At 40.8% G+C, this 15,340-nt stretch overlaps 2 protein-coding genes across 2 annotated transcripts; both read left to right on the forward strand.

Annotated features, from left to right (window-relative positions):
- Positions 1-11,162: 11,162 nt before the first annotated feature.
- Positions 11,163-11,768, forward strand: LOC143595480 (protein FAR1-RELATED SEQUENCE 5-like). The gene is made up of 2 exons (XM_077074475.1): positions 11,163-11,542; positions 11,621-11,768. The coding sequence occupies exons 1-2, from the start codon at positions 11,163-11,165 to the stop codon at positions 11,766-11,768; spliced, it is 528 nt and encodes a 175-aa protein (XP_076930590.1).
- Positions 11,769-12,258: 490 nt separating this feature from the next.
- On the forward strand, positions 12,259-12,949 carry LOC143595478 (protein FAR1-RELATED SEQUENCE 1-like). The gene is made up of 2 exons (XM_077074473.1): positions 12,259-12,789; positions 12,878-12,949. Exons 1-2 carry the CDS (start codon positions 12,259-12,261, stop codon positions 12,947-12,949), a joined length of 603 nt encoding a protein of 200 aa, XP_076930588.1.
- Positions 12,950-15,340: the final 2,391 nt, after the last annotated feature.

Raw genomic sequence — 15,340 nt, forward strand, 5'->3', positions numbered from 1 at the left:
TAATACTATTTCAAAATTGATTACATTTGAGTTTGATTTCAATTATATACGAGTACTATTTGTGAAAGCATGTATTTGCTTTTCATAATGAGGTTTGACTTTTCCAACTACATGAACTTGAATGATGGATTAGTGGTTATGGTGCACAAGAGGATAATTAGATAGAAATAAAAATGACTTACTATCATTCGGTTCACATCTTTTGTAGAGTTGTATTATGCTTTTGTCAACAACTTGATAGTTTGTTTTTGTGGTAGGTTAAAGGCGGCCTCGACGGGTTTTTTCTTTTATATGCTCCACTGTAAGTCCCGAATCTGGATCACTACAATTATGATATCAATAAACAAGTATTGGTGCGGAATACCAATACTTGGTGAATCAAGAACACAAGTAAACAAAAGAACGTAATAACGAGATTGCTTCAAAACACACGTATATTAAGATACGTCGGGTGCTTAAGCACTTACAATACTTGTTCGTCCAACAACTGGTAGACGGCCAAAACTCAATAATAAACTTGTGAACGAACAACCTTAACCCTATACATGATATCAACTATATATAGGAAAGCCAACACACTGGCCCAAACAAACAAAAGCCCACCGAGAATACTAAGGTGTTCTCGGTTTACATAACAACCCGTACCCAGAAGCCCAAACATGTAAACTAAGTACAAACCACATAAACTGGGCCCAACAATCTCCCCCTTGGTTTGTAGCTTTGTCTTTAATCATGCTCCATGTAATCTATATCAGCATCCTTCAATCCTCCTGCCCAAAACTTACATCTGATGATAGAGGCGACCATAGCTATGTATTCTTTAGCGGCTGCCTCAAAAAGTGGATCAACTACAATCTGGAACATGCTGAGTATCTTGATATCCTTCTCTCAAATTTCAACAAATCCTTAGGATCAACGAATCGGTATTGACCTTTTCCCTTTTGTAGCTTGATAATAACTGTGGCAGTAAAAGAATCATAGAACCAGAACCTCATGTTCTCCAAAGTTCCATCAAGAATGGCATATCGCACAGGATTATAAGTAGCTCTCTTTGTGGGAGGCCACATAACATTGACCATCGTCTTTCCCGTCCTTGGATCCTTAACCCCCTTTGCTTTCTTCAAGAAAGATTACCTCCTAAGGGAAGTACACGAAGGCATCTGCGGGGTACACGCAGGTCCACGCGCTGTTGTAGCTAAGCTAAACAACGCGGGATACTTTTGGCCGGGGATGCATACGGATGCGCTGGCATACATCAGAAAGTGTAGGTCTTGCCAGCTCTACGCACCCAACACGCATCGCCCGAAGAATGAACTTGTTCCAGTCATCTCTTCATGGCCATTTCAGAAGTGGGAAATCGACGTGACAGGCCCATTTCCCACAGCAGCAGGGAACGTTCAGTTTCTAGTGGTAGCTATCGATTACTTCACCAAGTGGATAGAAGCAAAACCCTTAGCCCAAACAACCGCAAAACATATCAAAAAGTTTATTTGGGAATTCATTATTTGTCGTTTTGGACTTCCACAGAACTTGGTGAGCGATAACGGCACCAACTTTGCTGACAAGAAGCTACAGAAGTGGCTGGAAGAACTTCAAATCACCCACACCTTTACCTCAGTGGCACACCCGCAGGGTAATGGTGAGGTGGAAAGAGCAAATAAGAGCATCGTCGACGGCATAAAGAAAAGACTCTTGGAGCATAGATCTGGCTGGGTGGACGAAGTTCCACATGTCCTTTGGGCGAACAGAACGCTGAAAAAAGCAAGTACGGGAGAAACCCCGTTCAGCCTCACTTACGGCACTGAAGCCGTGGTCCTGGTCGAAATTGGTCTACCCTCACCAAGAGTCTTGACCCAACCAGAAGACAATGATGCGGAAAGACGGTTAGACCTTATGCTAACCGAAGAACGCAGAGACTTAGCCGCAGCGCGTGAAGAGAACTACAAGCGACAAATGCAAAAGTACTACAACACGCGGGTAAAACTCTGCAACTTCAATGTTGAAGACTACATACTGCGTAACAACGATGTTTCGAACCAAGAGCGCCCAGGAAAGCTGGCCCCGATCTGGGAAGGGCCATACATAATCAAAGAAGTTTTGGGAAAGGGCGCATACCGGCTCGACTGGCTCGATGGCACCACCATCCCAAGAACATGGAATGGAGCTCAATTACGCAAATGTTACATGTAGATCAATTCCAAACTTGTAAAGAAAAGGCCTAGAGCCACTTCTAATGGAAATGATTCTCCTTTATCACATTGTGTTGATAGCCTTATCTTTATACTTATGAACTTTCCACACTGATATGCCGGTATTCACCGCATAAATAAGGGTGTAAAGAAGTAAGTCGTTGCGTGTGGAAGGCGGCAAAACCCGCATAAACATAAAAACGGCAAAAATTTCTAAGGAAAAGATGAGAAAAACCTTCACACAGGTCAGATATAGGTAAAGTTTGGCCATCCTACTAAGTGAAAGTGATGGTCTTACCCGCACAATCATGATAGAGGAAGCAAAACTTTAACTTATTATCTACCACGTTGAAAGGTTAACCCATCCAAAGTACTTAGGAAATTGCTAAGTTAAACTAAAATATGCATGAGCAAAACATATAAGGTTTACAAGGCAAGGCATTAACAAAAGATTTATATTCCATAAAAATTCAAGTATTACAAGAATGGCTGGGCACATACCCGCATACAAGAATATAAGTCTATACAAAAATAAAAATCTATTCTAACAGTGGGAAGGGATCTAAAGGATCAAGCTTCAGGACCACTCCCACTTGAACCCGCACCATCAGTTGAGTGTGGCGGTTCAAGGAAATCCTTGAGAATAGCTAGCCCATCATCAGCAGCAGCAATCTCGTTCACCTTCTCCACCACCGGATGCGGGAAGACAGCATACTGGTTCACTGCTTGGTCACAAGCAGCTTCAGTATCCACGTCATAAAGAGGGAAGTTGGAAGGCGGGATGCCCTTCTTAACAAACCCTAGACCAAGCAGGAAGCCAGCCTTTTCCCCATCCTCATGAGAAGCGTTGAGGGCTGCGCTCATGGCATCGTCATAAGATGTGTTCGTGAGAACCCGATGCACAACCTACAAAATAGAAATATATCAAAAAATTTTCTAAGTATAAAGAAAAGCGTAAAGAAACTACAGAACTACGCATACCTGCGACAACGCTTCTCGTAGAAGCCATTCTTTGGTGACAAGAGCTTCCTGGAGGGCAGCTTGAGCTTGATCACGGGCGCGTTCGGCTTCGTTTTTGTTAAGGTTGGCAAGCAACACATCTTTGGCTGCAGCCTCTTCAACGCCCTTCAGCTTACGCTCAGCACGGTCAAGCATACCCCTCTGGTCCAGTAGCTCCTGGAGCTTCTTGGCATCTTCCAAGGCCAAAGCATCATGAGCCTGCCGGAGCTCTTTTAATTCGGCTTTAAGCTCTTCATTCTCTGTGTGCAAAGGCTCGGCAACGGCTTCAGCTTTGGTGGCCCTCTCGGTTGCGTTCCGTGCAGTTTCCTTAGCCAACCTAAGCTGTTCGTTAACAGCTTGGGTAGCCTTGGAACGGGCCTCGTGCCGGGCCTGAACCTCAACCTCGAGGTCCTTGAAGGCCTTCTCCTTTTCCGCCGCAACGGCGGCAAGTCTCTTATTCTCCTCCCGGATAGCCCGCGCCTGAGCCACTTCCAGGCTACGCGCCGTCTTTAACTTGTCGTTTTCACGACAAAGCAACTCGACGCGCGGCTGCATCCGGGCAAGGAGGATTCAGAGCTCATAAGTTAGCCTACCCTCCTGGTAGCTAGACATGGCCTCCCCCAACGCACCGCTTGGGGCTGCGTGGCGTGCCCATTCTACACAATCCGCAGCCGTGCGGAGGGTCGTTCCCCGGCGGATACTCCACCATGGAGCATACACCTCGTTGGAATCACGAACTGCAAAAAACAAAAAACAGTTAGAAAAAAAATGATAAAAGGAATGATATGCCAAAATAACCCCACGCACCTGTAGGGTCGACAACAGGCCGGTAGCCACCAAACCCATCACCTGAACCTAAGGGATATCCATCCAAAAGGTCAAGGAGATGGGAAGGAGCCAAAGATTGGCTAGACGCCCCAACCCTGAACATACCTGAGGAACCGGCCGTAGTCTCCGACGCCGGAGGCATGGTAGAGGCCCTCCGCGGTAGAGACCAACGGAGGTGAACTCACTGGAGGTGAACTCACAACCGTGGCCGTCGCTGCGGAAGAACCCGCAGGAAAAACCACCGCCGGCTCAGTGAAGGATTCCGTGAAGATGGCACTGACAGCCGGCGGGGATGATGTTACAGTTGGAACAGTTGCCTCAACGGGATGAGCAACTGAACCAATACTGCAAACAGGCGCAGCCGCCTGGGTCATCGCCTCGGGTAGGTTGACCAAACCTACCGTCATGGGTCCAGAGCTGCTCCTTCCCGCTCCACTCTGGAATGCGGTTGCATCCACGTCTGCGTAAAGAAGATATTTAAGTATAATGGCGGAAAGAAATGCGGTTAAGAAAAATGAAATTTATACTTACGGGTTTTCTTGATCTTGAAGGTTCTGACAGGGGGGACGAACCCGATGGAGACGTCCTCTTCATGCCGGTCACCGTCGTCGTACTCGGCTGCTCGGAGGTGACAGCTGTCTCAACCTCCGAGACAGCGGTCTCACCATCACTAGGGTTCCCCGCCGCCTCCTCTCTTTCGGTCTCTGAATCAGACCGATTCCCTTGATCGGCGGTGGAGGTAACCTTCGCCTTGCCTTTCACGCCGGCAGCCTTCTTCTTCCTCGCGAAGAAAGGACCATCTGCTGATTCCTCATCAGAAAATGACAAAATTAGAGGAATTCCAGCAGAGGTTTGAGCATGAAGAGGGCGGGGGTTAAAGAATCCCTTACCTGGCCGCGTGGCGCTCAGAATCTCGTGGCCCGGCGGGTAGACCTCCACGAACCGATCCGCCGTCTGCTCCAGGATGGGCAACTCGTTCTCGTCAAGATCACGAGTACCCAGCCGAGCGAGACCACCGCTCTCCCGCGGTTGCAGAAGCGACTGCAAGTTGTTTCCCTCTGAAAATAAAAAGATAAATGGTTAGAACAAAAACCCTAAATTGGCAAATGAAATGGAGCATACCGTAAGGGATAGAGTTCAAACCGTATTCGAGGACGATGGGTATCTGAGGCGTCTCTTCCCCGGCACCCTTCCATACCCGGCTCATCCCGAGCATCACCATCCCAGACTCCGCAAAGCGGTAAACCGGAGTCTGGATCCGGGAGATTTTGGTAAACCATTCCGCCTCCTGGTAGTTGGAGGCGTGAAGGTTGGGGAGTGCTCTCCCGTTCTTGAATGTCATCGCAATAGGGACGACACGGGCAAAGATATAGAAGAACTCCCGTTTCCAAGATCGAAGACTGCGCTCGGTAGCACAGATCTTCAAACTCTTGATCCGAGTGACCAAGGTGTACCAGCCTTGGATGCACCTCCAGGAGTAGAAGGTCATCAGGCGGTGACGCGAGGCTCAACACCTAGAATGTGGCACACCCATTCAAAGTGGCGGATCTTAGCGATCGCCATTGGGTGTACCTCCGTCAAGTGTACACCGTGTTTCTCCAAAACACGGTATACAAACTTCGGCAATGGGAATCTGAGATTCCCATATATGAAGAATGCAGCATATACCCCTATCTTGCCCTTGGGGGCATCATACACCGTTTGGTGGGGCTCTGGAAACTCAGGCTCGAAGGGCTCGAGCATGAACTTCTTCACGATGTAGTGATACAGGTCGACGGAAAGAGCACACTGGCACTCGCCAGCAGTGCTCTTATCGTCCTTGTCAGACGTGGACGTCGGGTTCTCGATATACACGTCGGACTCTTCGGCGGTGACTTCTGGATCATGAAGGGAAGACATGTTTGGGATGTAAAGAAGAACGATTTCAGGAGAATGCTCGACAAAAGTTGAGTATTCGCCGGAAATCGCTTAGAAGAAGAAGTGAAAGTGTGAGTTGAGATGCATCCCCTCCTCCCTTTATATACTCATCGCAATGAATGCGATGAATTTAATGCGGGGGAGAGAGAAAAGCGCAGGCGCAATGAGATGACGACACGTGGAAAGCAAGCTGGCAACAGCTGTCAACAGGCCGCGTGCCGTAAAATTCGCGCCCACGCACCCGAAAACTCGCGCCCACTCGCCTGAAAAAGCGTCTGGAATGACCATATACTGTCACGTCACCATAACTTCCTGCACGTCCTGAAACTGTCAGAAGAAACCGTCGGAAGACGCTAACGTCCCTTCAACAGTTTGGACTATTCTTATCCTTTCACCAACTCTTCGAATTTCAAAAAGATTCAAAAAGATTCAAGAGATTCAAGAATAAGAGGGAATATACCCCCTTACCTTGGGAAACAAAAAACCATAAGACAAGTGTGGGTACAATGTCAAGGTGAAACCCTTCACATACTTAGCACTTGCAGGGAATTGAAGCCAAGAAGGATCTTATGGGCCATGATTGCGGAAAGGGTAATGACACCTTCGCATGGCGGGAACGTTGAGAACTAGCTTGTATGAAACTTCAAGGGTGAATTGGTGGTTTAACATAACTGATCACTATGTCCAAAACTACCAAAACCTCGTGAAGAGCCTATACAAATGAAACTCAACGCTCCCGACTTGCGAAGAGGTTAAACACCTACCCGCATCATAACCAAAGATCAGGCAGAAAAGTCGGGAATTTCTGCAAGTGACATTAGGAAAACCGCGGGAAGAATCCCCACGGAAAACCTTAAAAAACAAAAACCTCTTTAAAAACCCCTTGCTTAAAGTCCAAAAGTTCACCTCACTTATTAACAATTCATGAGAAGAACAATGGACTGGGGGACTTGAAGAGGTAGGTCCCCGCAAAGCCCAGTTGGACCCGCAAGACACACCTTGATGAGGTATGTCTGCGCAAAGACCAACTGGTTCCGCAGGACCCACCATGCTCAGGGAGATGAAGACCTTACACGCAGTAAGCCAGCTGTTCCCGCAGGAAAGCCTCCCTTGGTACAGTACCCTGCCTGTTCCCGCAGCTATGGGTACAAACCAAGAAGGAAGGCTACCCGCACTAACAGTAAGGCTACACGCATAAGGCACTAACTCTTAATACTTCAGCAATGTCACCTGAAGAAGGAATGAGCAAGGCGGGAATATTCCCGCCCAAAAGAGCCAGTCCGTACTCTTCTGGAAGATCTTTTGTACTATACCTGCCAAGGTATGGACAAAATAGAAAAGATCTGACCAAAGCAGCCCATGAACCAATCACAGGGTGACAGCTCACCGACAAGAGTACGAGGAGGAGCATGCTCCAGTACAAAATGTCACTATCAGCCGCTGCCTACCCACCAACCCCCATCGTGGCACGTACATAGCCTGCAGTTGGTGGAAAAGGAATAGTACATAGCCGGCCATGTCACTATCAGCCGATGCCTACCCACCAACCCCCATCATGGCACGTACGTAGCCCATAGTTGGTGGAAAAGGAATATTATACAGCTGGCCGTACCTGCTTGGAAACCTACCTTCGGCTATAAATACTCCAACACCTTGGAACGGTAGGATGATCTTATCTTCTCTAGCTATTTCTCTTAATATACACTTATATTCAGAGCAATCTAGTCTGATTCTCACGCCGGAGGGTGGTCACAAGGAGGAACCCCCCCTTCTCAGTGACGAGCTCACGGTGTCTGTTTTGCAGGTCATCAGAAGAATAACCATCTTTGCCGGACCTAACCCTCGTGGGAAGCATCTATTTAACCCTAAGATTATCCGTAATCTGCCGGGGTCACTTAGTGTTTCTTCAGAAGCCTAAACATTTGATTAGGGCTCCGAAAACCAGCGTATGGGAGAAACATGTAGACCGCTAGGTATTGTGGTCCAAATATCTGTTGAAAATTTCACAAATTAGTTTACACCGAAAAAAGTACAAATCGATTCATAAGAAATTTACACAAATTTATTTCATAAATTCGTCATATTGGACTGGTTCAGATTATTAAATAGAATCGCTTAAATCTTTACACAAACGAACCTTCCAATTTGACCAATTCAACTATGAATTTGACAAGGAAGAAGAAAGGTTAGGGCTTGTACAGGAAATATAAGTGAGGATGGAGATGATCGAAACAATGATTTGGGGGCTGGAATCATGGAGATTATGATGGAAAAACCCGTATGATGATGATAATAATTGATAACTGCATAAATTCTTTTCCGGAACAACCGTCAAAATACTGGAAGGATATTACGCCAGGTGTCAAAATAATAGAAAATTGAATGAAGGGCTGCTGTGAAAGGGACACCTGTAAAAAAAACCTACAAACCTAGTCTTATTATAATAGTAGATATATAGGTTTAAGTTTAAGAAAGAAATCAAATTATTACAAGAAATAAGAGAAATTGATTCAACCAATAAAATTTCCTATTATTTTTCTTTTTTTTTAAATGGAGGGGTAGGAAGGTAAAAGCCCATAATTATTTTATATGGAAACTTTTGTTTAATTAAACAAATATGCTGGAATAACTTTTTTGTTTAATTAAATTCTTTTTATTCTTATATTATTTGAAATTTATATATCAGATTATATTATCCCTATCTTAACATCTATTTTTTTTCAATCGGATCCACATTATCAATTTGATCTTCACTTATTATGATCGCGATCTTCACTTATTAACAATTTGTGATATTCACTTATTATCAAAATTTGATTTATCTCAATCTTCACTTATTATCAATTTGCGATCTTCACTTAGTATCAATTTGATTTCTTACAAAATATAATTTAAGGCAATCAAATGAAGAGATGATTGAGAAATAAATTATCGAAGAGTAATTGCGATCTTTAGTTATCCTCCACCATCCTTAGTGATTCCGAATTGGATATTCTATAACCAGGTTATGTTATCGTTATTATTAAAATCACTTTTGAACCATCAGTAATTGTAAATTGGTACGTTTTCTTATAACATAGGATGATTCACTATTAATTTTATTGATCCTTTATTAACTCATTCCTTATTTGACATGATATTACATCAACATCACCCTTTATTAGTATGTTTTTTTTGTTAAGAATAAAATCCATAATTAATTATAAATGTTCTTCAACTACAACCATTGTATTCATTATAAAAATATAAAACAATTGGCTTTACCTGCCGGCATAACATCAATATATAATCGCATTCTTATATTGGTAAACAAGAGGCGATGGATAACCAATCATCATCATTATATGAAGGTTATTTTTTGTTCAATTCAATTTGTTTCACTCATTCATTTTGTCTGATTCTTTGTTTCTGTTATAACTGGTAATTATTTGGTTTATATATTGAGAGGCTGTTTTCAATTTTGTGTAGGTTAATTTGATATGTAGATGTTGTGGTGTAGGTTGTGTAGGTTATTGATAATTTTGTTATTGATATTTTTGTTTTTGTTATAACTGGTTATTTTTTTATTGATTGTTATCGATTTTGTGGTGTAGGTTATTGCATAATTTTGTTTTTGATAATTTTGTTTTTGTTTTAACTTGTACTTTTTTTATTGATTGTTATCAATATTGATAGTTTTATAGCTAATTGTCGTGTAGGTTGTGTAGGGTAATAATAATTTTGTTTTTTATAATTTTGTTTTTGTTATAGCTGGTAATTTTGTTATTGTCTGATATTGATATAACTGGTAATTCTTATAGTAGATTGTTATTGATTATTTTGTTTTTGTTATAAATGGTAATGATTTTGTTTATATTTCGAGACGCTTGCATTTTTTTGTTGGTTAGTTCGAGATTTAGATGTTGTTGTGTTTGATTGTGTAGGTTAATTTTCTAGGCATTTTGTTGTGTTGTTGAAGTGTATTGCGTATGTGTAGGTTCGTTTGGATTTAATTTTGTTTTTCTTCCAAACCTGTTGTCCATTAATGTGTAGGTAGTTGATTATGTCCGTGTAGGTTCATATGGATTTACACATGTTGTGTTTCTTTGGTCTGTTTTACATGTCTGCAGATTAATTTTTATTTACATTCATTTTGACATCAGCTTTTGGTTCATTAATCTGATATGAAGTTGTTTTGCTTTACGTCTGTGTAGATTAATCTTATATGATGTAGGTTAATATGATAGGCATGTCGTTATGTTTGCTGATGCTGATTACGTATATTGATTTAAGTTTCTTTTGTTTTTAAGTGCATACGTGTACTTATCGAAGATCTGTGATACTAGATCTCCGTTTTTTGTCATTTCAGTTTCCCACTACTTAGCTTAGAAATTGTAAGATATACATGTATGGTTGCGATTGGTATGTAAGTCTGTGTACACATAAATATTTTACTTGTTTCTAACCAGAATGCTATCTTTTTATCTTTACGCCTTCTCATCAGCAAACACCGATCTAGCCAACACGACACAAATTCCCCAAGCCGTTAACAACGCATAAACGAAAATTATTGACGAACGAAGTACAAAAAACGTAATATATTAAGAATCATGTTATCTCACAACATTTTATACGTTTTGATCTTTTAATTATTTTTTATCCTTTTACCCTCTCATCAGCGTCTACCAATCTAACCAACACGACACAAAGTCCCCAAGCCGTTAACAACGCATATACGGAAATTAATGACGAACGTAAGTACAAAAAACGTATTATATTAAGAATCATGTTTTTTCCAACACTCTAACCTTTTGATCTTTTAATTGTTTTAGACACCTTGCAACCAACTAGTTACTTCACACCGAACAGAACCAAGTATTGGATCCCGAATGTTCCACACGTTCTAAACCTAAACAAGATGCAGTCTTTAACCGTTGGGAAGATGTCATCACTATGTACAAGTCATATGCAGAAAAAGCAGGTTTCGATATACGGATCGCAACCAAAACTAAAACAAAAGGTGTTCTGACACATCGATATATTATTTGCTCTAGACATGGTAATCGCCGCTTCAAGCCGATTGACACCATGAACTTTGCATCAACGTCTAAGCAACGCAACACGAAAAGTAAACTTACCGGGTGAGGTGCATGTATAAGAGTGAACATTAAAGTGGTAGAAGGCGCTGAAATATACACTATGTATCATTTCAATGAGCCCCATAATCATGATCTTGTCAGTGAGCATAACATGGACTTAACTAGGGGAAAAAGACAACTGAAATTCTCGGAAAAAGAGTTTATTCAAGGTCTACAAACAATGGGTTTCGGTCCTACAAAAGATCATCGTGTCCAAAGTTCTTTGAAGGGTGGTCAGCACCTTGTACGCGGAACTAAGGATGACTGGAAGAACCATGTTCGAGATGTTTGGTGTTACATTGCAGACAGAGACGCACAGATGGTTATTAACATGTTTAAGGATAATAGCACCCACTTCAACAACTATTTTTTTGAGTACCTTGCTGAAGAGGGAGAGCTAAGGAACATTTTTTGGGCTGATGATATATCGCAAACTAACTACGAGTTGTTTGGCGATGTAGTAGCGTTCGACGCCACATACCATACTAACAGGTTAGTATCCACTATTTTTATATTTGTAAATAATTTTTCATCAAATAATCATTAACATCATTAATCATTACGTTGTAGGTACTCCATGGTTTTTGTCCCCTTCACGAGTGTTGATTGCCACAAAAAATGTGTGACTTTCGGGGCAGGGTTAATCTCCAACGAGACAACTAACTCCTATAGATGGTTATTGGAGACCTTCATCAAAGCTCATGGTAAACATCCATAGTTGGTTTTGACGGACCAGGATCCCATAATGAAACAAGCTGTTTCGGTTGTTTTGACGGAATCTCATCATAGACTGTGCATGTGGAATGTAACCGATAAAATACCTACAAAGGTAATCACTCCATACCCTTCACATTTAAAACCCATGAATATCATTTTCCACATGTAGTCTGAACTTAGTTATCCTACACACATTTGATAAAAAAAGATATATCATAGGCATAGTCTACGGTAACACAAACAAATATCATTAGCTTCTTACTCACCCCGTACAGACACATGTGTAGGAAAACATAACAGCCTCATGTGTAGGAAAGTTCTCTAGCCACATGTTTATAGTCAACCTGATGTAGGATTACTACTACATAACAACTCAACCTCCTACATTTTGATACTGCTATATGTTTTTACACCCAACCAGAATTTACTAATTTTTGTTTGTATTTTGTAGCTTAAAGGAGAAATGGAACGTAACGGTGAAATAAAATCTCATGTCCATAAAGCTTGTATGGAACGTCTTCATAAAGCCCGAGACATTTGAAGACCGATGGAATGAGATGATAACGGAGTTCGATTTATCTGGTAATAAGTGGTTGAATGACATGTACGTTATACGTCATCAGTGGGTACCTGCTTACTTCAGAGAGATACCAATGTGTTGTTTAATGAAAACAACATCTCGATGTGAAAGTCAGAACTCACAGTTCAAAGTCTATTCTAGTGAAGGCAACACACTTGTCGAGTTCATGCTTTGCTTTGAACAAGCTTTGAACGCGCAACGATTCACTCAAAGGCAACTACAGTATGACACAATAACAACGTTACCGCCTATGTCGACCCACTTGCCATTTGAACTTCATGCTTCTCACGTCTACACAAAAGCTATTTTTAAAGACATACAAGAAGAGATATATGAGTGCCTTTATTGTTGCTACCGTGAACGAATTGAGTCATTTAACGAAGGGAATATACACTTTGTTAAGCACCACGACCAAAACAAAAATTTGGTTGGTGAATTTAAGGTAATTTTAACACCAATGTTAACCACTCTTCAATTTATAACATCTTCAACCATTAGTGGACTAACATATATTGTCTTGTCTTATGTAGGTAACTCATAACACATCAGAGAACTCTTTTTCCTGTTCATGCCGGTTGTACACTCAGATTGGTTTCCATTGACGCCATGTATTTTGCGTGTTCAAACAGGATCTTTTTGACAAAATACCTGATGATTACATCCACCCTCGCTGGAGAAAAGATGTACTATCCTCATCAATGTTCAATATTGAATACATATATGGCGCCCCTCTCGATGAAAACTCTAAACTTCGACAAGAGTTCATAAACTTAACCAACCAATGTGCAGATCGGGTAAGAGGCGACGTTGATTTGCTTTAAGATATGGTAGAACAAATGAAAGAACTTAAGGACAAGATATGGCAAACAATCCCCAACGAATCGTCATGTAATAACAAATCAATCATAATTCAAGATTTGCTTGAAGTGAGAGAACCTGAAGCTATAACTGTAACTGCTCTGAAAGGAATAAGAACAAAGGGTTCCGGTAAGCGTAGGCGGAACATTGGTCCTGGAGAAAAAGCTAGACGAAAAAGGAAGAAACACAGAAGGACGTGAAAAAAGTGTAACAAGCTAGTTCGCGATCATGATAAACGCAACTGCGAAAAAGTGCGAAAAGCAAGGAAATTGAGAAGGAAATTAAGAAGAGAGAAAGGAATTTTAGACAGTGACTCCGATAATGGGCCGACTGATGAGGAAGATTACGTAGACACATCAGAAGACGAAGAAGAAGACGACTACGCGTCAAGTTCTGATTAACTTCTCATTTGTACACTAATATAATTTTGCTGAAACGTTAACTATTTTTTTGCTATGTTTTGCGTATTGTAACGTTTTCCTAACCAACAATTTTGTTATTTATATATTCCTTTTTGTTAGGCGTATTTGCTAACTGGTTTTCTACTATTACCATTTTCTTTTAGTTGTTGGTTTATCAACCGACACACACTGTACACAACCTGTGTCGTAAAATCTTTGTATACTGATATTATATCTTTGTTGCTAAATGTGTAAATACAACTAGTGTTGGGGCGTCAGTGCATACACAACACGCTTTACTTAAAAAGGTTTAAAGAAAATATCAGTGTAGGGAACTCTGGCGCTTAATGATGGAACTTTCACATAGTTCACAGAATTGTGTACGAAAACCTTTCGTGTACTTCTTTTATCTTCCGACGGCTTACTGTATATCTACACGAAATTACTTTTAAATAATCATTTTTAAAAGGCATATTAGATTATAATACTCAACATATTTTTCCTAAGACCAGTGTAGGAACTTTGACTAAAACTAATTTTCATATCAGACATAATATTAGATTTTAATAAACAATGTTATAAGGGATATTATATTTTAATAATCAGAACATTTTCTCCAAAAGCAGTGTATGAACTTTGACTGTGAACTTAGTTAAATTTATATTTCAATGAGAATTTTTGTTTTCACAAAACATTCGATTCATAATGCACATAGCTAATATAGAACCCGTACGATATATTTTAGGGCATGTTTCGGTTTTTTTTGTTACACCCAAAACACGGGTATTCATAAAAAATACACTTTAAATAGTACGTGTTACCGACTATGTCGACCCACACGTAAATCGTATACTGATATACGTTTTTACGCCTTGCAGTTTCCTACACCATCTCAACTATATATCAATCTTACAAGTATACAGCTGAACTTGTTAAACGAACATAACCAACAAACTAACTTAAGTTCAAAATATTTAACGAAAACATATTTTCAACCATCCTTATCGGTTACATTCATCCAAAATACAAACTTCAAAACGCATCGGACGAACATTTTACTTAAAAATAGTTCTAGTAGGAAACAACTATAAAGTAAAATAATACTTAAACAAAAGAAACACAACCATCAGTTCAGATGCAGCTTCCGGTCCTTCACTGACCTTCTAAAACTTGAAATATACGATATCTTTGCTTGTTAATGTCCGCCAGAAGAATCTTCGCAACATACTTCATCCTTAAACTCATGACTTACTTCTTTTGCGTCTTCGAATCCCCACTAAGCCCCCAGTCCCAATCTTTAATTCCCATATACGTCTCCATATGCCTCATCATACAATTACCAGCGTCTTCATAATTTTTTGCAGTTTGCCACTTTAACATCAACCTTGTGGGGGTTATTGCGAACATCGAAGCTGCTCTCGGGTGTCCAACATTATTTAGGTAGTCGAAAAAAGCCCGTTTCTGCAAAACGTAAATAGTAATTAAACCTACAATACATTACTATAAACATCATTCATCTTATTCATAAATTCATGTGCCTCTTACCATAGTATAAATGGTTTTCACTGAGTTGTTTAGATACTCATCATCCTTAGCCTTCACTACCTGAGACCTCCTTTTATTCTTCTCCGGGTTAACACTGTCAATAACCACAATCTCCATATTCTTCCTATCAAAACACAATACATAATAATGGTCAACATATTTTATTGGAAAGAATATCATCTCGTATGG

This window comes from Bidens hawaiensis, unplaced genomic scaffold (genome assembly GCF_021521415.1).
Source record: "Bidens hawaiensis isolate Kalapana, Puna unplaced genomic scaffold, B.hawaiensis_p1.1 tig00045242_1, whole genome shotgun sequence".
Classification (NCBI taxonomy): domain Eukaryota; kingdom Viridiplantae; phylum Streptophyta; class Magnoliopsida; order Asterales; family Asteraceae; genus Bidens; species Bidens hawaiensis.